The following is a 22,476-nucleotide window of genomic DNA, read 5'->3' as shown; positions in this document are numbered from 1 at the left end:
GAACAGTTACAGTAAAGCTAATGGAATCAATATGATTAAACTGAAGTACATTTTATCTTGGAAAGAATACATGCTACATTTTTAATCATTTTTGGGACTAGCCCAAGCCTATCATGTTTGAGATCAAACGTTTCAGTATAAGTTTAGAACAGAGGAAAACTCGATCATCAAGCACAATAAAAATCAAAATTTTCTTGGTTTGGCCTATCTGATCTTACATCAATGCAGCCTGATATCCTTCTCTGTTGTCTTCCTCGTCTTTGCTCTTTCCACTGAAGTCCTCTTTTTTGGAGCTTAGTAGTTCTTCTTCAGCTTTCTGCAGATAACTACCTTTATCTGAAGTCAAAGGAAGCTGATCAAGTAGAATAGCATTCCTTTTGTAATTCCAAACCAGCATCGAGATATAATCCTGAGGTGAAATTAGTCCTTGTTCTTTGAGACAATTCCTTTGCTCCTCCATAGTCTTTGGGTCCTCAAGTCTAATATATTCAAGCAAAGTCTTCTCATGATCTGGTCTCCAACTGCTAGGGAATGGTGTATAATCAGTTTCTGGTACAAGAGACATTCGGGTGTACTGAAGCCCGTCGATTGAATCAACAAGACCCATTCTCAACAAATTGTGGTACTCCGGGGATTGTCCTTTTTTCTCCTTTAATGGTCGGCTAAGAGTTCTTGATGCAATCTTGTACACCTTTGCTCGTGAACGGAGCTTGTATTTTGCAGCGTATAGTTTTGCTAGAGATCCTCTTATAATGTAAGAGCAGAAGTTCACAATTTTCTTACGATTATCTGCATATCTATACCATTCCACCATTGTTGATAAGAACTTGTTCATCTGAGCATTTGTGTGAGCTTGAGTAGCATGAAACATTCTGAAACAAGGTTGTGGATCTGGGTCTCTATCTCCTTTAACAAAATCTAATTTTCTGAACTGCTTGATACATTGTTTCAAGCTTGCTGTTACTGATAATAAAGTTCCCACACCTTTCTCGCTGATGATCTTCCCACCAGTTGCAGTATATCGAAGAGTCGGATATACAACTCGCCTGCATAAAACATGATCGAGAAACATTATACCTTTTGTTATGTGTTCGATGGGTAAGCTTTCATTATCAAGCTTAAGAAGATACTTCTGATCACAGAACTCAATCAGTTGTTTCCTCAATGTTGCTGCATCTGCTCTAGGTCCTCTAACCCCGATCAAAATATGACCCCCATATCGAATATAATCCATTTTTCTCGTCTTGTCAGGTCCACTTGTTGGAACAAATTCTGGCCATGATGTATTTCCTTGTTCTTCTTCCCCATCAGGACTATTCCAAATTACGTCGCTTTTTGAAGGACGATAAAACTCCTTGAGCTTACCTTCCATCCAACGATCTAATTCGTCTAAACAAACGTTAGCTAGAAGAGGACTAAGAATCCCACAATGACCCCAAGAAGGAAGCTTCTCAGCTTCCTCCGGAGCAAACCCGAAGAACGATAGCAACCAATAAGGATCAGGTTTTGGTTCATCTTCTGCTAATACTTTCTTCTTTTGATACTTCCTCTTCTTCTTTTTCTCCCCATCGTCAACTCGACTAGTAACCACTGGTGTTACTAATGCAGATTTTATCAAATCAATCACCTTCTTATCTCTAACATCTCTCATTAAAGCACTAATCACCATACCCACTTTCATCCCATCCAAAATTGTACTCAAATCCCCTTTTATATACCATAAATAACCAGCAAAACTCCTCCTAATCACTCTTAAAGCTGTATGTGGAGATCTACCAGGTCTAAATGCAAATGACTTTTGTGAAAACCTAGCTTCATAAACAGGTTCTAAGATCATAAAAAGAACTTCTTGAACAATTCGATCTTGGAAAGCAGCAGGTTGTGTAGTTGTCAAAATAGCTTTAATCTTTCGTTTCGAAAGTGTTTCGAGATCTAATTTATCCTTTGGTGATCTAATAAAGAAATCTAATCTAGCTCCCCATTTAAACCTAGAATCAAGAACAGCATTTCTAAGTGATAATAAATCTTCATAAGCTGATTTTGTAATTGCACTACGAGGCATAAAAGTACCAATTTCATCAGCACATACCTTTTGATAAGCTAAAACCCATAATTCTAATCTTCTAAGATGTGTTGTTAAATTTGTTAGGGTTTTATCAGGTTCTCTGAAATTCTCAATCCACATAGCTGAACAAACTGCAACTCCGTCTTCTTTCATCATGGTGGATGGATCATCTTGGTCTGGAACTCGTCTTTGCATCGATAAGGTTGATAGAAATCGAAAGAAATCAATTCCATTTCTTCTAGGGTTTAGTCTGTTTATAGGTTCAGAGAAAACTGGTTTTTTGATTTGGTAGGTAGTGAAGTTTACAAGAACTCTGCAACTAAAGACGGCAAGACGTCGATGCATTTGGGTAATTTAGGGTTTTGTGATTCAGGACATTTTCATGTCAAATTAAAGAAGAGTCAAAATCAAAAGAACAGTAGAAATACAGCTCGTTCTAATTATTTCCCCAGCTGAAAGTGTACGAGAGAAAGGAGATGGTGGGATTTGAGTTCTTACAGTTTGTTTGAAACCCTAGATATCTATAAAAGCTCCCGGGAAAACCAGACTAATTCATTCAACTCCTCGAGCTCAAAATCAAAATGAGAAAAATTAGATATTCAAATATGTGAATTTCTAAAACCCTAATTAAACCCTTGGTCCGTAGGAGCATTTTACTTCACAAGTTGGGGCCTATAAAACTGCTCACTCGTTCGAACCAATGCTGGCCCTTGAAGTCTCCTCCTAGAGGAAAACTTCCCCCCCAAAAAAATGATTGGTTAGGTTGTCAAGTAACTTAGTATAAGATAGGGCAAACTATACTAGTCGTCAACATAACTCCTCCAAATTATGGAGCTCATATGGTACATCTAGAAAACAGAGAAATGACTATTTTTTCTTCTTATTTGAGCTTCTTCAACATTGCTCGTGTGCTTGGCCATTCGACTCGCGCTAAAGAATTCATGGCTCTTGGAGAACAAAACGAGTAAAGAATTCATGGCTCTTGGAGAACAAAACGAGCGGACACTTCACACTTGTAACCAAGCCAACCTTAGTTTTCGCAGACAGGCAAGGGTAGCTTGCTTCCAAACCTTACTATATATATATATGTCAGTCAATGGCACCGGAGTAGGCTCTTGATAACAAGTGGAGCTGTGGAGGGGGCACGGGAGCTAGCACTCCATCAGGTCACTACTATTATTCAAGTGAGGGGGAAAAGTAAAAGTCCTGCCCCTTATCAGTAGCAACAGCAGTGGAAAGGAAAATACATAAATATTTTCATCTTTCTTTTCCTTAGTTTGGTTTGAAGTGACATAAGAGGAAAAGGGAGTGGAAGAGAAGGAAACTGCTGTTTTTTGTAAAAGAACGAAAAAGTTCAAAAAAATTCTTGCAATCGAAGGGAAGATTAAATTCAGCATTACAAAAATGTTTGGTAGGAGGCAGATACCATCAAATCTGAACCTCTCTACCAATAAAAAGAAAGAAAGGAACCACAAGGCTGTGTTCTAACTGAAAATGGTGTCTACTTGTTAATAAAACCAAAAAGCAAGAAGAGAACAACATTTCTTGTTCTTACTCCACGAGTAGAAACCATCATCTTTGTGTTTAAGCAGTCGAAACTGAGTTAAGAAAATAAATTGTCCCGTTCCAATCAAACAGACCTACCTATGAATGATGAAGTCTTTGATTGGGGGTTGAAGTCTTCGCCTATTTTATTGATGACGTTACGTATATCCCCGGGATTATCCTTGAACATCATAATATGTTGAGAGGTTGCTCGAGATAGTTATCTTATGAAAGGAGCTAACCATCTCATCTCGGAACCATTTCCATTGGCCAAGTAGAATATCTTCTTCCATTTTTCATCACAAAATGCCTCACGTCGAATTAGTCTTTGCCTGTATTATACAACAACACATCATCATCAAATTTGTGAACTAAACAGCAAATGACGAACATATTCTGGTGAAAGTATGAGTTTCAAGTGTGCGCGTGCGTGTATTAAGATAGCTATTCAGATATATTTGAGCATATATATAATAAAACCCTACACTATATGTGTTTAGCAATAACGGATAAGTTGGAAGTTTTATTTTATTTTTACTTTGAAGCAACTAGTACTCAAGAAATGCACATACCAGAGATTAGCTTGATTTGACATATTTATGTTTTAAGCAGTTATTGAAACTCACTTTGGTTAAGTGGTAACATACTAACATGTATATCTCTCCACTTGACAAACCAGGGTTAGTATCTTAGCATTTTGTACAAAAATGTATTTAATTAGTCGAAAAGTTTATCAAGTCCAAAGGCTAAAAGAGACAGATTCAAGTTTCATCTATATCAATTCTAAATACATAAATGGGTTCTAGCTACAGCATGAGACAAAAAAAACGACAAAAATATGTATAGATCTTTGTTGGACGGGTCAAACTGCCTAGCTATTTTTATGTTTTCCTTATAAATTTACTACTTCCTTGTGATAATTCATGTTATCTCCCTACTTCAATCACATTACAACTAAGTTAGCTAGTTTAATTCATGAAGGCTACGAGGACATCGTGGAAATGAGTACTTGGCTGCTTCGCATTTATAATATTGAGAGGGATGGAAATGAGGAGGCTCGAATAAGCAAATCGCCATGTGATCAAAAATGGAAATGACAAAAAATGTAACTGAGAGAAAATAAACATACCTAAGATAGTAATGGCAAACAGTTGCAGCTTCATCTAAGCTGTAGCGAGGGAAATCTAGACGAGCATCTACTGGAACGTCTGGAAGATCTTTACGTAGCTTTCCTACTGCTGTTGTATGAGAGAAAGCTCCCACCATCATGTCATCATGGATCATAGGTCGAAATGCTTTCACCTATATCATTAACCGTTATAAATTCTATGAATAGCTTGGGATCCAAGTTAATGGAGTCGTGTAGCCATTGGCATGTATGGTTGGATGAACAAGATGATAGTTACAATTCCAAGTATCCATACTCCATTACTAAAATAAAGAAATCAACAAAAGAACCAGAAATATGCCTGCAGGGAATAGAAAGACGATCTACATAACAAAACAAGCAGAGAGGGCAACTTAACGAATTGCCAATCCCAGAAAACCTTGCCAAAGGGGAGTTTTCATTGGTGAACCTTTTGTATCTTGTGTAAAAAGGGTCTGTAATCCATAAACCACCTGTTCGACTGTTCATCCATTGTGATATGGCATGAAGGGTGTGGACATACTTCTTCAATTCTGTTCAGTCACCTTGGTGCCTACCTGTCTCTATTGAGAACCTAATGTCTCTATTTGTTTCATTTTCCACTACAACTCTGAGTACCACAGTAACAAAATTTCAACAGTCAATATGAAACAAAATAGGTACTGTCATTCAGGTCACTCTTCTATTTGAAAACGAAGTAGATAAAGTCAACCAGGGAGCTATTTCTCATCGACAAATTCACCAACTCCATGCTTGATCTTTTGCCTCCAAAAAGAGCTATTATACAATTACTATAACTTTATCTTTTGAATTTTGCGGAGGTATGCACGTATCTCCTCTGTGGTTTTGAATCTCACATAAAAGACAAGATAAAACTAAGATTTTTTTTTTTAACTTTGAAAGAATATATATTAGTATCGCTGTACCGGTAATAGTGCCATATACAAGCTGATTAAGACTTAAAAGAAGAGCTCCACAAAGTAAAAGTACCACTCAGAAACGCTACGACATATCGGTAGCGTTCTTTTTGTCAACTTGTTTCTTCACAAATAGCAGTTAACAAAATAAGACGAGTGTGGGGAACATCTTTGAATAAGAAACCAATGCAAAATGAGTCAATTAGGGCTATATATGAAACGTAGAAGTGTTGTTTCTATGTAATTATTATAGAGCAAAGTTTGAAATTAACAGATGTTTTTAATTGAAGTCATATCTTTAAAAGATCATGATATTCAAGTATAAAGTTTAGTGAACTAACCGTTGCAAGCTCTCTTGCATGAATTGGCCGGCAAGAACGGGTTGTTATTGGTTCTCCGTACTCGCTGAACGTAAACCAGCTATTATACTGAAGAAATTTAATAAAAAGAACTAGTTATAATTACTTCGTTTCATGAAACCTTTTTAATGATACCACTCTGCCATATAGAACTTACTTGGTCAATTGCAAAAAGCACAGGTACATCTTTAACCAATGATAATTCTTTCCGTAGACGGACTACAACACCAACAGCAGCATGTGTGTGAGAAATTCCTGTTTGAATCAAGTCATACAAAGTGGAACCTTCAGGCATGGCCATCGAGTCGACCCCCCTCAACCAGCCAACACCAACACCCTCTCCCAACGGAATAGGATCAACGATTTGACAAGATAATTCTCTTAGGCGAGATTCATTGAATTTCAAAAAATCCTGTAGATGTTTAATCAATAAAAATAAAAATAATGAACAATATATATATACGATCACAATTCTCAAATGAATTTGTAAACAATAAGCAGAAAACTATTGAGAGACACTTTTAGAGCCTTGCAAAGTCTTTTCGCTGGAAACAGGTGAATCTATCTTTATCAGAAAAAGGATAAAGAACTGTAGATCAATCTAAACTATACGAGGAGGAGCTACCACATACAGTTCACTACTCCATTCGACCAAAAAACATAATCTATAAACTGTAAACATGAGGCTCAATGCTTAAGGATACCCCCCACAATGGAAAATTTTAGTGCCGACTTTGGTGAGACAATGTGCTTCAATAAGGATACGAAGACTGAAGTGTGAACCATATATAATATATATATATATATATATATATATATATATATATATATATATATATATATATATCAAACATAATTTGTAGTATTGATAAACGTTAAATTTTTGTAGTAAGTCGAAAAGATACCTGGAGAGTCTTCGCCGCTTGTGAAGGAGTATCCCATAGATCAGTCTGTGGGTTCTTGTAAAAGAATCCCCCATGAGTCCATTCTTTACCTTTTGGAACATAGAATACAAGCCAACCTTCGTCACGAGCCCAATGAACAAGCATAGCAAGTGCAATACTTTTTCCTGAACTAGCTGGACCGTCCAACACAATCTGCTTCTTAAGTTTCTTACCTATAACATACAAAATTACATCAATACTACAATAGTAGAATGCCTCTCTTCATTTTACTCTTTTCTGAAATGTCTCTTTTGAATCTCCAAACACACAACCTAGCTATCACAGTTCCTAAAACCCTAAGGAAACCCCGGAAAAGCGAAAAAGGTTTCAAATTTTCCACTAAATGGGTTCATTGTTCATTAACAAACTCTATCTTCTCAACCAGACACATAATCACAGCTTCAAAGATGAAGGTCGGTCAGTTTATAATAAAATGAAAAGACAAATTAGGGCAAATTATTCCTAAATGTGACTAAAGCTAATAAGATCTAATAGGTCTACCAGTAGTAGATGAACGCAAAGGAGGATCGACTATGCGTCTGAAGTTGTCACGAAGATCCAAGAAATTCTGGCGAACAAGCAAAGCATTTCGTTTAGCCTCTTCAAACTCCGTAGTCATTCCAGTAGGTAATCCCTCCGGCAACACCGCATTCAATGCCTCCATACTTCACAGAAACAGAGAGATTAAGCAAATTAGGTCTGAATAGAGAGAGTTAGAGAGAGAAAGAAGAATAAAAAAGAAAGGAGATGATTGATTAGGTCTTACTCAAAAGGCATGTAAGTGCAAGTATCCTTTCTGTTCAATTGAGAAATAGTTGAAGTTTTAGTAAAAAGAGGTCTACCATTAGGACCAACATCAAGTGATTTATTATTGACATCTTCAGCAAGACGAAGACTACGAGATTCTTGTTCAATAAGATTATCTAAATCTCTAGAACCACCACCACCACCTTCAGAAGAAGCTTGAATATCATCGGAGTTTTTACCTGGATTAACAGAAGATTTTGATTTTGATTTTGTTTTTGGTGGTGGTTTGTTTTTTGAACCTTTGGATGAATAACTTGAAGTCATCATCTTTAAAGTTGCAGTAGGAATGAGTGAGTTTGTGATTTGTGATCGATTCGATTCGGAAAATGCCGCCGATCTAACGATGGATTTCAGCATTTTCGTTGAACAGGAGGAGCTGCTGCTGCTACTGTTATTGTAAATAGAGAGAGAAAGAGAAACAAATGAAGAAGAAGAAGAAAGAAGAAATCGTGAGGTTTTAGGAGGAAAAGGGTTGGAGGCTTGGGAAGATAGGTTTTGACGTAGTACATTATTACTGTAAACCTAGATCTGTTCAACACCACGGGGATGTAGCTCAGATGGTAGAGCGCTCGCTTAGCATGCGAGAGGTACGGGGATCGATACCCCGCATCTCCATTTTTCTCAATCTTTTTTTTTGGAGAGTTTTTCTTTTCTTTTTTTCTAAAAAAACAAAAAATTGAAGTCTCTCACATCCTAAATTTAAATTTGCATTTGAGTAGTATATAAGGCAAGTCCAATGTGGGGTTCGGGCTCCCAATTTTGGGAGTCTTTGATTTTTAGGAACCTTCGGGCTTGTTACAATTCCAACTTCGGGCTCTTAACAGGGACTCTCGAATCTAATTTATGTATGTGTTCGGACTTTTAATTTCAATTTTCAACTATAAATTTTTAATGATATAAAATTGAAATTTAATATTATGTTAGAGAGAGAAAGAATTTTGAAAAGATGAAAAAAAAATTAGAAAAAAAAAAAGAAAAAATTAGAAAAATGATTGCAAAAACAAATTTAAAACAATTAATATTTTTTGAAAAAAAAATTTAGTTTAAAAGTAAAATTAAAAAAAATACAAAAATAAAAAGAAGTGGGGTGGATTCCCTTTTTAGAGGATCCACCCCAAATATTGTCGCTGGGAGCCCCATATTTGGGGTTGGGAGCCCCCCAACCCGAGCTCCCATTTGGGACCCCGGAAGCATGGGCTCCCAGCCCCACCGGGAGCCCAGCCCCGGAGCTCCCGGGTTGGAAGGCAGTGGCTGGGGCTCCCAAATTTGAATTGGGAGCCCCAATCCCCACCAGATTGGACATGCCCTAAAGACCAAAACTTAAAAAATAGGTACGAAGTATTGTTTGTTTATTCCTGATTTGGAAGTAGTTTATTATTTTTTAGAAGGACTTCTAGACAATATCCTTTATTAAAACAGGGTGTTTGTCCCAGTCAGCGTTTTCCTTTCTGTTTTATTATATAGATATTGTCTAGAAGTCATTCTCAAAATTTAAAATATAGTTCTCGTAGAAATAAATTTACCTATTTAAAAAACAATAATCCTTTCCTTCTTAGAAATAAAATAACTAATTTAAGAAAAAATAAAATAAAATAAATTTCAAGGGTTAAAAAAATAAATTAAAATCTCTCTCTCTCTCAATAAAATAATAACTAATTTAAGAGAAAAGAAACAAAAAATAATAACTAATAAAAATCTCTCTCTCTTAATAAAATATACCAATAAATTTCGTAACATTTGATTGATACAAGTGTCCGTGTCCTAGGGCACGGGATATACCCTAGTATTTTCATATATCTTAATTTGTGTTGCTAATTTACAAATACGTTTTTTCTTTTGTGACTTTCGAAATAATAAGTTGTAGTTTAGTTGTAAAAAAAAAATTAAATCGTGTATAAGATGTCGAAAGTTCAAATCATTTTTTACGCATTACCAAAAGTTTTATTTACAAGTCGGTTATGTGATAACTACTTCCAAATCACTTTAAAAGTTCTCGGAAAAGCGATAATAAACATTTTTCAAGGATGTAAACACTTCAAAAAAGATTTAAACACCAAATAAAAAGATTAGTTAAATTTCAGGATTTTTAAAAACGATTTCTAACAAGAAATTAAGAGTTTTGAAACTTTGAAACCTATCTCTATTATGATATTTCCTGGGGCGAACTCACATTGGAACCTACAGAGTAATGTAATTTAAATAAAGCTAAATACAATAGTAATGTTTAGCTACGTGGGCGGAGGAGGAACTGGCCCCATAACAGGTGCTATTATGTTATTTTTGGGTAATTTATTGTCGCCCTCAATTTCTTTATAGATATCTTTTTAATGTAAATCTTTTAATGGTAGTCTCTATAAAATTACTCTTATATATTTCTCTCTCTCTCTCTCTCTCATAAAGGAAAAAAAAGAACACTGATTATGAAGATTATTTTTCAAAATAACATAGTACATATTTATTCTCTTATGAGATCGTAGTCAAGTAACTCACAATTAGTGATAGCCTAGTTAACGGATAGTGTTGCCATGACATATGATCACTGGTTTGAGCAACACATTTTTTTCATCTAACTAAATGTGTCCCGTAAACAAAATTTGATGGGTCGGCCAATATTTTGTCCAATAAACGAATTTTTACTTTTTTTTTACAATCCAATAAACGAACTTGAAGTACTATAGACGGGGGCACCCATCAAAAGAACACGAATAAATAAAAGAGTGTTCGGGTGCCAAGGGAAAAAAGAAAGAAAGGAGGGGGCGCTTAGAGAGATGGGCACCCATGTTTTACTTTCCCCCCTCTCTCTCTCCAGAAAGAAGGGTCAGAATTTTAAACCTTGGACTCCAGAAAATTCTTGTGCACAACTTTTCACCTAAATTCGTCAATCAAACCAGTTTAGAATACCAGAACTCTCTTCAGTTTTATCGGAAAAATCACTTCTTTCTTCATCTAGACTTGGAGATTTCTCAAGAATTACTAAACAAATACTGAATTAACCATAACCCAAGTCAGAATAATCGGTATCTATAGGTGGTTCAATTGAGCAACTAAAAATTGAAAATGGAAAATGGAGAGAAGCAAGTTGATATTAGGGTTCCTTTATCTGAAGTTGTATCTGATTGTGTACATCGTTGGTTTCAAGATACACTAAAGGAAGCTAGGGATGGTGATATTGGTATGCAGGTCTTGGTTGGTCAGATGTATTTTAATGGTTATGGAGTTCCAGTAGATGCCCAAAAGGTTTAATTTTGCGTATTGGGTTTGATTGTATTTTGCAATTACTCTCTAGGGTTCTGATTGTTTTTGCAATTACTAATCTAGGGTTCTGATTGGTTTTGCAATTAGTAATCTAGGGTTTTGATTGTTTTTGCAATTAGTAATCTAGGGTTTTGATTGTTTTCTGGACTTACTTCCAGGGTTTTGCTGAAATTAGAAACTGAAGTTCTTTGAATCTTTCCTGTTTATTTACTTTTGTTGGTGGTTTTAGGGCAAAGTTTGGATCACTAAAGCTGCTAGATGTCGTTCTTCAGCTTGGAAGGTCTCTGATAAACGTCCTGGTGAGCTAATTATTTAAATTCTCCTCAAAATCTTTGATCTTTTTTGTGTTTCTTCCATTTTTGTTCTAACTCTTTTGATGGTTCTTTGTTGATTTTGTTTAGGGTATAATGTAAGTGATTCAGATTCTGATGAGTTGAAAGATGGTGTGAAGTAAAATTGCTAGTTAGAGAAAACTACTCCTGTCATGAAATCAGTGAGTTTAATTCTCTGTGTCTCTCTCATCTTTGCTGTTATTCTCTTTCTTTTCATCTTTTGAAATTTGAACATCTTTCTTGATGCATTTTGATTTATCATATTAGGGATAGGGATAGGGATAATTTAGTTTTCTTCACTGAGTGATTTAATACTTCAGTTGATGCATTTTGTCACTAACTAGTCAATAAATTAGAAAGAGTTTGGCACTACGAGATCTGCCCTTTCAGTTAATCGGACATTCGTACTTAGTAATCGTGTATTCGTATATGAAATTGAGGTGCTAGAACTCATTTTTCGTGTAATAATCAATGCTCGACAGCTCGAGTTCTCACTCTTACATTGTATTTTGTTATTTTTTTGTTGTTTTTTTGAAAACTATATTTCGTTGTTCTGTATCGACGTAAACGATATTTCATGACTGGGAACACTAGTGAGTAGACTTCAGATCGACTTACGGTATACCCATATATACGTGTCAGTGTCCATGTTTCCACTTCTTCACCGAGTCGCAAATTTATAGATTATCATTAGGTCAGTTTATGCAAAGAAGTCCTTTGAGTGCTTGTCTCTCTCAACCTCAAGCAGTCAAGCTCTAGGCATGTGTATTATGTTAGATGGTCAGTTTATGCCTGATTTTCAAATCATCATTGTAGTCCCACAATAGAAGAATATACGTGTACGATACTGTTACCAGATACTTGTAGCGACTTCAGTTGGTATAGTATGAGATTTATGAGATCGAGTCTTAGACAACCATTTCTTTATTTGGAAAATGTTTCAGAAAGAAAGTCTCACATACGTGTGATATATGTCTTCTTTTGTCAAAACGTTTCTTCGTTTCGGTGGTGTCTAAGCAACTATCTAGCAGTATCTCTGACTAACTTTCCACATCCCTCATTACAATGATTCTTCTCGGAATTCTTGTACGTTGTGTTTTTACTTGGAGCTTGTTCTCATTTTTAAGCTGGTGATTCCATTTGGGCCTGCTTTCTAAGATTCAACTCCAGCTCCGAATCGGTTTAACTTTTGTTATTGCTTTTGAAATCAAATAACTCATGGCTCTGATGGTTCAATATAGGTGATTGTACTAATCTCTTTTTCCTTTTTTATCCTTTCAGTGTCTCCTTGGAGCTTCTGGCGACTCAATGACTTCGGCCTCTCTCTATACATAGCTACACATTGTACTATTTTTTTTTTGTTTCACTTGGTTTCTTCTGTTGTTTTATGAATCCCAACCTTAGAAGTTTACTTGGTAACTGAATGAAAATTACTTTGTTTAGTCCATTACTTAAGTTCGTGTTCTCTTGGTCTATATGATATTTGTTCCGAATTTATCAGACAATTCAATCAGTCCTGTTGTTGATAACAGAATATGTATACCTTCAATGAAACTGTAGACATTTCTTCTGCTATCAAATTTACCAGCTAATGTTTTCCCTGGATTTGATGTTATGGGAATTTTGGTATATTTTACTACCCCAAGCATTAAGCTGAATAGAACTCATTCGATGCAACTGATAATGGTTGATATATCGAAATTTTACTCCTACAACCTGTTGTGATACATTGCCCGCACCATTGAGCCTCATGCTTTTCGGGACATAGTCCTAGTCATTTCTGGACCTTGGTGGGCTTGGGCATCCAAACACAAAATACCATCAGAGCCCTCGATAGTTCTAATAGACGAGTTAAGTTGTAGTTTATCCGAAATCTGGCTCGAGTTGTGGATGGAGTCGGGTCGGATTTCAGAAGGTTTGTTTTTATTTGACTTGTGATGTTTTGGCTATTTGAATGGCAGATTTTGATCAATTTGAACGAGACAATTCAGATTTAGATGAATCAGATTCACACAGTGACAAGTCCACGACCCACGTTTGGCCCATACAGATAGCCCCAAAAGCATTCCTATATCCAGCTAAAAGCTAGGGTGGGCACACAAACCGTACCTAAAGCGAGTCTGCGTGCGCACTGGTTGTGGTCGTGCCCTTACGCTTAATGGTTTGGCCACCCAATGAGGTTTTGAGCTAGGTGTGGCTGTGCCGTGCCCTTACCCGTTATTTTTCGTTGATGAACGCTCCGGGGCTAGCTGTGTGTATCCGACCCGTCTCCTTCACGACCTACTTGGAAAGGCCTGGCCTGGATTATTGTGAAGCTACTACCTGTGTTAGAAGGCCACATGGCAATGAAAGTGAAACAAATAACGTCCAATAAAATGGCTACTACTAAATGGGGAAGCAATCAGTTTTTGACCAGATTCCCATTTCCTTCGTCCCTCCATCAAAACAATTTCCCACTCTCTCTCTCTGTCTCTCATTTCTCTGTCATTTGTGTTTCTTGTTTCTCTCTCTCCATCAATGAACCTTGATCATCATAATCTTTGTCTGGTATTGAGTTTTATTTGCACCTCCTCCCTGCCTGCCTGCCTGCCATTGAAAACCTAAGCAGAAATGCAGCATGAGCGTGTAGGGGGGTGGTGTGGTATAAGAGAAGAACAATTTTCGCTTGTTAGTCCAATATGTGTTAATCCAAACGAGATTACTTCAGGTGGTCTTCTTTATGGTGGTCGTATTAAAATTCATCACCTTGGTGCTTTCCCTGCTCTCTGTATTCAAGTTCTTATTCTTTCCACTTTTCCTCGCTTTCTTCATTTACTTTTCAAGCCTTTCGGAATTCCTTTAATGGTCTCTCAATTAATTGTAAGTCTTCTAATCCACATTTTATTACATTGTTTGTAATTGATGTTTCGTTTTGAGATGATGATCTAATTGATGTTTGTCGGGGGGGTTGTTTCGTAAAGAATATGACACAAACCCACACTAGCCTTTACCTCAACGGTTGTGGAACTCCTCTAAAATCTGGTTATGGAGTTTGCAGTATACCCGAATCGCTCCTAGGGCGACGAAAGTGAAACCATGAATGATATTTGTGGCCATTTCATGTAGAAAATGAGCCCTAATATTATTTCTAACATATGTATTGTTAGAATGAATAATCATTGACCGTAGTTTTATATTGTTTCCACTTGCAGGTAGGCTTACTATGTGGTCCGTTGGTTCTAGGCAGATGCTACAGACTTACTCTCTTCTTTTTCCCGAGTAAATACAACGAGACATTGGAGACACTAGCACTATTCAGTGCAATGTTCTTCTTATTCAAAGTTGGAGTAAAAACGGATCCAACCATCATCACAAGAGGAGGGATTAAGCCTCTAGTTATTGGTGTTTCTTGCTTTATGATATCCTTCGCTTCTGGTTTCCTTGGTTTGTCATTCTTAACTAAAATTTTTGGTCTGCCTTTCCATTTTCTTGAACAAGCAACAAAAGTAATAATAGTTAGTTCCATGACTTCTTTTCCTGTCATTACTTGTGCACTTTCTGATCTTAATATCCTCAATTCCGATATCGGTCATTTAGCTTCATCTTCAGCCATGGTTACCGATTTATGTCAAGTTATTGGACAAACTATATTACTTATTGGCAAGGAGATCACACATCGATCAGGGGAAGCTTATTCTGTTATATTACCGCTTGTACCATGTCTTATACTTGTTGGATTTGTCGTTCGACCATTATCAATGTGGGTAGTTAAACGAACACCAGAAGGGCAGCAAGTGAAGGAAATATATCTCACTTGTTTATTCGTTGTTGTTCTTTTGAGTGGGTTAGCTTCTCAAATGATGGGTTTACCTTCCATGCTAGGTGCTTTTGTTTTAGGGTTAGCTATACCAGAAGGACCTCCTCTTGGTGCATCCGTTGTTGATAGGCTTGATTACCTTGTTACTTTGACATTCACGCCTCTTCTTATTGGGCTTACTGGCATGAAAACTGATGATGTTCAGCTGAAGAAGCCTGAGGGTTATCTCCCTTTGATGGTAGCTGTTATTTTTTTTGCTTGTTATGTTGGAAAGCTGGTAGGAGTTATCATGTCGGCTGTTACCTATGGAGTGTCCTATCGAGATTCTTGCTTGCTTGGAATCATCATGAACGTGAGAGGCATCGTCGAGATTTCTGTCCTTAACCTTTGGGTAGAGTCTAATGTACGTACTTTTATGTTATATACCTCACATGTTGCTATAAACATGACGAGTCGATAATTCTCACTAGGGCTCAACCATTAGATTATTCGTATATTGAGCTCACGACCATCATTTCAACTTGTAGACTTGATATGAAGAAGGCAGATCATTTTCACGTAAAATCATTGTTAAAAACCGTCGTTTTTCTGAAAGTTAGAACTTGTAGATAACATTTTCCCTAGTAAGGGGTCATGATTTTGTCTCTACATATGTAGTTTATATAACATAAGAAATTAGGGGTAATTTAATCCTTTCGTAGACAAGTTTAATCATTTTCGTAGAAGATCAACCATTAGACCTTCTCTATATTCAACTATCAATCAATTCTACTAGTTGAATATTGAATAGTCTACTATACCCACAGAAAGTTAGTCACTAGAATATCGATCTATCTTTCTCTATGCTGTCATTAACTAGGTATGCATGTCTTTTGATGCTATCTTTCTCTAACATATACTATTTTGTGCAGGCATTGAGTAAAGAGGCGAATACAGTAGTTATTATCGCGATTGTGATTTTGACTGCTATTTCAACACCAGTGGTGAAGTACCTCTACGATCCTTCAACAAGATATTTATCCCACATAAGGCGAACTCCGTTAGACTCTGAAAACTTGCAAGAGTTGTGTGTTCTTGCCTGCATTCACAGCGAAGAAGATGTACCATCCATTATTCGACTCCTTGAAGCTTCTAACCCTACCAAAATCCATCCACTTAGCCTAACTGTCATCCACCTTGTCGAGCTAGTCGGTCGTGCCTCCCCTATCCTCATAGCCCACCCTCCTCAACTCAAAGACTCAACAAATGCAACAAAAACTGGACAAATCATCAATGCCTTTAAACGATTTGAACAACGAAACTATGGTCGAGTTTCCATTCAACCTTACTCCACTATATGTCCCTTTACTAGTATGCACAATGATATTTGTTCGGTATCTCTCGACAGGAAGGCATCCATTATAATCTTCCCCCTCCGTAAGCAACGGTCAGATGATGATCCGACTACGAAATCGTTGAATCGTTCTATAAAATTGTTGCTTCGAAATCTCTTAACAGTTTCTCCTTGCTCAGTTGGGATCTTTGTTGATTCTACTAACACTAGCCTCACTACTACAATCTCAACCGATACATTTTATCGAATCGGTTTGCTCTTTTTAGGTGGTCCAGATGATAGAGAAGCTCTTTCTTTTGCTATGAATATGATTAATCACCCATTGGTTTATGTTACAGTTATTCGATTCGTTGCTCCTTCAAATTACTCTGACAAACATATTTCAGATAACATTCGTAGACAGGAAATCCTTGATGATGAATTGATAGATTATTTCAGAGACAAGGCAGTGGGTCTAGAAAGATTGGATTATCAAGAAGTAGAAGTTAAAGATGGGGTAGAAACAGTTTGGGTTATCCGAGATCTCAAAGACGATTTCGATCTAATAATGGTGGGGAGAAAACAATGTACAGCTTCAGAACTAACTGCAGGCCTTAACGATGATTGGAGCGAGTGTGAAGAGTTAGGAGTTCTCGGAGATTTGCTTGCTTCTTCTGATTTTGGAGTTAATGGATCAGTCTTGGTTTTACAACAAGTTCACGACGTTAAGTAATAAAGGAGCTTCTCTTTCATCATCTCTAGCCCAATTTGCAAATGCAGATAAAAGCTACTCAGCCTGTAAAAAGAATAGTGTCTGCTATATGTTGTAGCATATAGTACATCTTGAGATACTTACACACGGATTTCGTATGTATCTGATAAGATGTTGTCACGTCTGTAAGTACTGGAAAAGTACGTAAATGTGGGATGTGTTTACCGTTAGTTGTAATAGTTTACAGGAGTTAGAATCAATACTCTTTGTTAGATAGCTTTGTTCATATCAAATTACATTATCAAACTAAAGCTTTAAACTTCTACTTATTTCTTTTCCTCAAATTCTAAATTCAGTTTTCTTCCTAGTTCTGTTGTAGAATTTTGTTTAGTTTGTAAAATACCTTCTTTTTCATAAATAAAATTGCGTAGCCATAAGCTTGAGCCTTGAGAATGGAAATGCTAATGCTAATACTAATACTATGGATGGGGTATCGCACGCTAACCATGACTCGGACTCAATAGTCCCTTGTGTGTATATATTGACAGATTATCTAAAAGTTGCTTTATTACGATGGAAAAAATATTTCTCTATTAGCATAGCAAACTTTTGGTTTCCGAGGGGGAAAAGAATATAAAAGTTCATTTTTAATTTTTTTTTTTTATAAATGTAATATTAGTAAGTAGGGAAATATGAGACGTATTAGTATAATCAGAACATAACATATCCCAATAGAAGAGTTATAGCCCATTTTTATAGGCATTTTCTTTGTGGATGAGACAAAAGAGTTGTTTATTGATTTTGACGAGTAAAGATGCAGTCTTATGAGTTCAACATGTGTGCGCCACTATTTCAACTAAATAGATCAAAAATAAGTGGTATAACCATCGTCTTAGAACACAATTCGTAATAAACGAGATATGATTTGACCTAGATGGTCAGATCTAACTTGAGTGGTAAAAAGTTCATCACAACATCTCATCAGATACATACAAAATCCCTATAACTATCCCTTCATTCGCCAAAAAAAAAAAAAAAAAGTATTTTATCATCTCATATTTCTCCAAATTTGTAGGACTATATCATTTGTTTGTTGGATGGTGTATATTTATATTTGAATCCTCCTACCTAGTCCTCCCACAAAAATGATTGGCTCTTGTTTCTCTCAACTCAACCCAATCTATCAATCTTCTAATTATCACTATCTCTTCATTCCAATATAGTAGATCAAACGACCAAAAAAGCACCACGTGTCTATGTGGAAAAGGGCAAAAGTCAATAGTTGACCACCGATTCTTCATCTGGTCCACCAACCAACCTCAGGTCTTTTCCTCTCTTTTTTTCTTACTCTTTCTCTTTCTCCTTCTCTCTCTAGAAATTATTTTCTTGGTAGTAAAAAGAATTTTTGATACCCATTTCTTATTTTGATTGTTTTTACTAGGATCAATCACCACCGGGGGGAGAGACTTAGATTGAATAAAATACTAGTATTATTGATAATGAATAGTAGTTTACCGGTGACCGGATTACCATTATTTAATGTAACAATAGATGGTTCAGTAGTGATAAACAATCCAATAAATGGAAGATTATTACTTTGTTATGATAATAGTAGGGCTGGGTATAAAGGAATATGGACAGGGAACAATCCCTTGGATTTCATTGCTACTAATTTCGTAATGCAACTTTCTATTGCTGCTTTTCTCACTGGTTTCTTACAGTTCCTTCTTCGCCCTCTCCATCAAACTTCTTTTGTTCCTCAACTCTTGGTATATATATATATATATATCTCTCTCTATATATATATACATTTCTCCTATTTAGTTTGTTGCTCATGAATTTGAATCCCTACCCTTTGATTATCCATGTTCTTATTATGTAATCTGATAAGGAATTGAGATGAATAATGTTGTTTTATTTGTGTTTTTACCCAGGCTGGTCTACTTATAGGACCTTCATGTATTTCTCGCATTGACGGTTTCAGGCAACATTTGTTCACAATGAAGAGTGTATATCCTCAAGAAACATTAGGAGTTTTTGGTTGCATGATGTATCTTTTTATTATAGGTTTGAAGATGGATGTTGGTATTATGATGAAATGTGGGTATAAAGCATGGGCTATAGGTTTAGCAACCTTCCTCTTTCCGTTACTACTTACAGTTCCCTTATCCTTCTTCCTATCAAAAACATTTACTCTCGAACCCACACTCGATGGTTCGCTCTTTTTTGTTGCCGTTTTAGAATCATCTAACTCATTTCACTTCATCGTTTGCCTCTTATCGGATCTCAAACTCCTAAACTCCGAATTAGGTCATTTAGCAACCTCTGCTTCGATGATTAGTGGGATGCTAAATATGATCTTGTTAACTATAGCTTTTACAGTTAAACAAAGTTTAGTTAGTGGAACGAGAGCTTTGATTTTGAACACAACAACAGGTGCGGTATTAGTTTTGGTTATAATATTTGTAATGAGGCCTATTGTGCTTTGGATGGTAAGACAGTCACAGGAAGGAAGACCTGTAAATGATTTCTACATAGCAAGTATTATAATCATGATAATGGCAAGTGCAATTCTTAGTGAGGTTATTGGTCAACATATCTTATTCGGACCTACGATTTTAGGATTAGCTATACCAGATGGGCCACCCCTTGGAGCGGCATTGACGGAGAAACTAGATTGGTTTGTTTCGGGTTTAATGTTGCCGTTGTTTTATATGATACTTGGTGGGAAGATAAATGTGCTCGAAATAGAGTTGAAGACTTTTGTGATGGTTCAATTGATAACCATGGCTGCTCTTTTTGGAAAGCTTGCTGGATCTATCTTTCCTGCTCTCTTGTTTAGTATGTCTTTTCAAGATTCTTTCATCCTCGCTCTCATGTTAGGTTCTCATGGCTTCCTTGATATTCAATTGTTTAGCAGAGCTGTGCAGCTAAGGGTACCTTTCAAGCCCCAATTAACTACTACTTGTTTCCTTTTGTTTTTATGGTATAGAAAGTCGGTCGACTCCAAAATTTAGATTCAAACCGAAATTCACAAAACCACACTAGTACAATGATAAACATGGAGAGTACGCTTGGTTCGTGTGGGACTATTCTCATGGTCCCCCTTACGTGTATCGTTCTTTATGGCTAACACGTGCCTTTGTGTCGGGTGACGTGGACATATAATTGTTTGGTCTATTTTGGGTGGACCTAGCTCTGATACCGTACTCTTATGACCAAGAATAATATCTATCTATGGCCCTCTCTACTCATACCTAAGAATCCCCCTTAACCACCTGCCCATCATTTCTCGATTTATTATTTGATTGTTTCTTTGTTTCTTCGAAATGTATAAATTTAATAATGTTTTCGTTTTCTTTGTCTGGATGCAGTTCATCAACCCTCAGTGTTTTGCCCTTATGACAATAACATCCATGGGAGTAACTGCAGTCATCTCGCCAATGCTAAGTTTTCTTTATAGACCTTCGAAAAGATATCTCAGCTACAAGAAACGAACGATCCAAAACAGCAAAAGAAACACAGAATTCCGAGTCCTAATCTGTGTTTATGACCAAGAAAACGTTCCCACCATTATCAATCTCCTAGAAGCTTCTAAGCCGGATGAAACTAGTCCCATTGCCATTTACATCCTTCACCTCATTGAACTTATCGGTCGTTCCTCTCCAATCTTTATCGCTCATGGATCGAACAGAAAACCATCAGGTCCTTCTGAACTAATCGTCAATGCTTTCCGTAACTATAAACAACAAAATGAAAAGTTCATGACTCTTCAATCCTTCACAAGTGTCTCACTTTTCGATACTATCCATGATGATATATGTACTCTTGCACTCAATAGGATAACTTCTTTCATTATAATTCCTTTCCATATCCAATGGAATGTTGATGGAACAATTCGCTTACCAAATCGCCGTAATGTTAACATCAATGTCATAGATAAAGCTCCTTGCTCAGTTGGAATTCTTGTTGATCGAGGGAACTTATATGGATCAGTATTGGCGAATTCAAGATCTTTTTACAGTGTTTGTATGATTTTCTTAGGTGGTGGTGATGATAGAGAAGCATTATCATATGCTAACAGAATGTCTGGAAACTCGAAACTTAGTCTCACATTGATTCGAATACTTCCTTCACCAGGTGATGTTTCAGACAGATATAAGTTGGAGAAGAAGATAGATGATGCATTTGTGGATGAATTCATGTCAAGCCACCTAGGAAATGATAGAATTCAATATAGAGAAGTAACTGTAATGGATGGAGTAGGAACCGTACGAACTATAAGAGCGTTAGGAGATGCTTTTCAGCTTGTCTTAGTTGGAAGACGACACGACATTGATTCACCACTCTTAACGGGTATTACAGAATGGAATGAGTATCCTGAGCTTGGATTCATTGGTGATATGCTTGCTACGTTTGAATTTAGTAACCCGGTATCGGTTTTGGTGATTCAACAACATATTTGCTTAAGTGATTCTATGCCTGATAGTCCTAGACACAAGTATAGAATAGTTGATTCATATGCAGCAGGTGGCATTGCTTGATCCATTTGAAGACGATAAGATCCCCTCGCTGGAAGAAAAAGAAGATGTGACTCTGGTTAGTAAATTTTCCTATTGAATGTGCCATGAAGAATGTCTGGATCATCTGTTCTTATCTTTGTCTTGTCTCTTGCATAACTTGGGATAGATTGGGATCCTATTTTGTATCCACTATTGAGACGGATATCTATATCGATGAAGTTATAGATCAACAAAAAATATGTGCAATGAACAGCAAGAATATCATTAGATTTTTGTCTATTGCCATTATTGGAAGGAGAGAAGTGCAAAGATTTTTGAAAGTGCAAATAGCCTCTATATTGTATTGGGCAAGATTGCAAGAAACACTTCTTGAAGCCACAACAATTTGTTTCAATTAGGATTTTGTAGTTCATACATGTCATTTGCTTAATTTTCTCTCTTATAGTTTTTTTTAATATCCTCTAGTTGGTTAGAGATTTGTACTTTTTGTAGTTACTCTCTGCTTCGGAACCAAAATTTCGAGTCTTACTGTTTCGATAAAATTTATAGTTAGACAATCATGTACAGTGAGTTGGATAAACTAATAAAAGTTTACCTTATTTATAGCATTTCGAGTGCAACCATCAATCTTTAAAATTCAGTGGTGTATAAGACACATGATTTTGCTCTAGAGAACAATATCAAATAATCTATATTTAAGTAATAGTATTCTTTTTTTATTCCTTTTGTTCAATCTTCTAAGTAAATAATGTTGCCCATACT

At 36.3% G+C, this 22,476-nt stretch overlaps 5 protein-coding genes and 1 non-coding gene across 6 annotated transcripts; 4 read left to right on the top strand and 2 right to left on the bottom strand.

The window, feature by feature from the left end:
* Positions 1 to 32: 32 nt before the first annotated feature.
* On the bottom strand, positions 33 to 2,410 carry LOC147541765 (Intron maturase, type II family protein). The gene has a single exon (XM_086634492.1). The coding sequence runs from the start codon at positions 2,408 to 2,410 to the stop codon at positions 215 to 217; it is 2,196 nt and encodes a 731-aa protein (XP_086490618.1). The 3' UTR covers positions 33 to 214.
* Positions 2,411 to 3,416: 1,006 nt separating this feature from the next.
* On the bottom strand, positions 3,417 to 8,409 carry LOC147541763 (mitochondrial 28S ribosomal protein S29-like protein). Its single transcript, XM_086634493.1, has 7 exons — positions 7,744 to 8,409; positions 7,479 to 7,642; positions 6,939 to 7,150; positions 6,191 to 6,445; positions 6,016 to 6,102; positions 4,740 to 4,912; positions 3,417 to 3,942 (listed from the first exon to the last, which is right to left on the bottom strand). Exons 1-7 carry the CDS (start codon positions 8,139 to 8,141, stop codon positions 3,831 to 3,833), a joined length of 1,401 nt encoding a protein of 466 aa, XP_086490619.1. The 5' UTR covers positions 8,142 to 8,409; the 3' UTR covers positions 3,417 to 3,830.
* TRNAA-AGC (transfer RNA alanine (anticodon AGC)) lies at positions 8,327 to 8,399 on the top strand. The gene has a single exon. It is a non-coding gene; the product is annotated as a tRNA-Ala (tRNA).
* Positions 8,410 to 10,553: 2,144 nt separating the features above from the next.
* On the top strand, positions 10,554 to 12,821 carry LOC147541762 (uncharacterized). The gene is made up of 4 exons (XM_086635202.1): positions 10,554 to 11,021; positions 11,269 to 11,338; positions 11,441 to 11,532; positions 12,653 to 12,821. The coding sequence occupies exons 1-3, from the start codon at positions 10,842 to 10,844 to the stop codon at positions 11,491 to 11,493; spliced, it is 303 nt and encodes a 100-aa protein (XP_086491328.1). The 5' UTR covers positions 10,554 to 10,841; the 3' UTR covers positions 11,494 to 11,532; positions 12,653 to 12,821.
* Positions 12,822 to 13,724: 903 nt separating this feature from the next.
* On the top strand, positions 13,725 to 17,520 carry LOC147541761 (cation/H(+) antiporter 15-like). Its single transcript, XM_086635201.1, has 3 exons — positions 13,725 to 14,230; positions 14,563 to 15,570; positions 16,079 to 17,520. Exons 1-3 carry the CDS (start codon positions 13,982 to 13,984, stop codon positions 17,210 to 17,212), a joined length of 2,391 nt encoding a protein of 796 aa, XP_086491327.1. The 5' UTR covers positions 13,725 to 13,981; the 3' UTR covers positions 17,213 to 17,520.
* Positions 17,521 to 18,342: 822 nt separating this feature from the next.
* LOC147541760 (cation/H(+) antiporter 15-like) lies at positions 18,343 to 22,322 on the top strand. Its single transcript, XM_086637100.1, has 3 exons — positions 18,343 to 18,960; positions 19,126 to 20,127; positions 20,566 to 22,322. Exons 1-3 carry the CDS (start codon positions 18,691 to 18,693, stop codon positions 21,733 to 21,735), a joined length of 2,442 nt encoding a protein of 813 aa, XP_086493226.1. The 5' UTR covers positions 18,343 to 18,690; the 3' UTR covers positions 21,736 to 22,322.
* Positions 22,323 to 22,476: the final 154 nt, after the last annotated feature.

The sequence above is a fragment of the Eschscholzia californica genome, unplaced genomic scaffold (genome assembly GCF_041429995.1).
Source record: "Eschscholzia californica isolate CP2 unplaced genomic scaffold, dmEscCali1.0.p SCAF_4, whole genome shotgun sequence".
Classification (NCBI taxonomy): domain Eukaryota; kingdom Viridiplantae; phylum Streptophyta; class Magnoliopsida; order Ranunculales; family Papaveraceae; genus Eschscholzia; species Eschscholzia californica.
The sequence above is the reverse complement of the archived record's forward strand: the minus strand, read 5'-3'. Positions and strand labels throughout refer to the sequence as shown.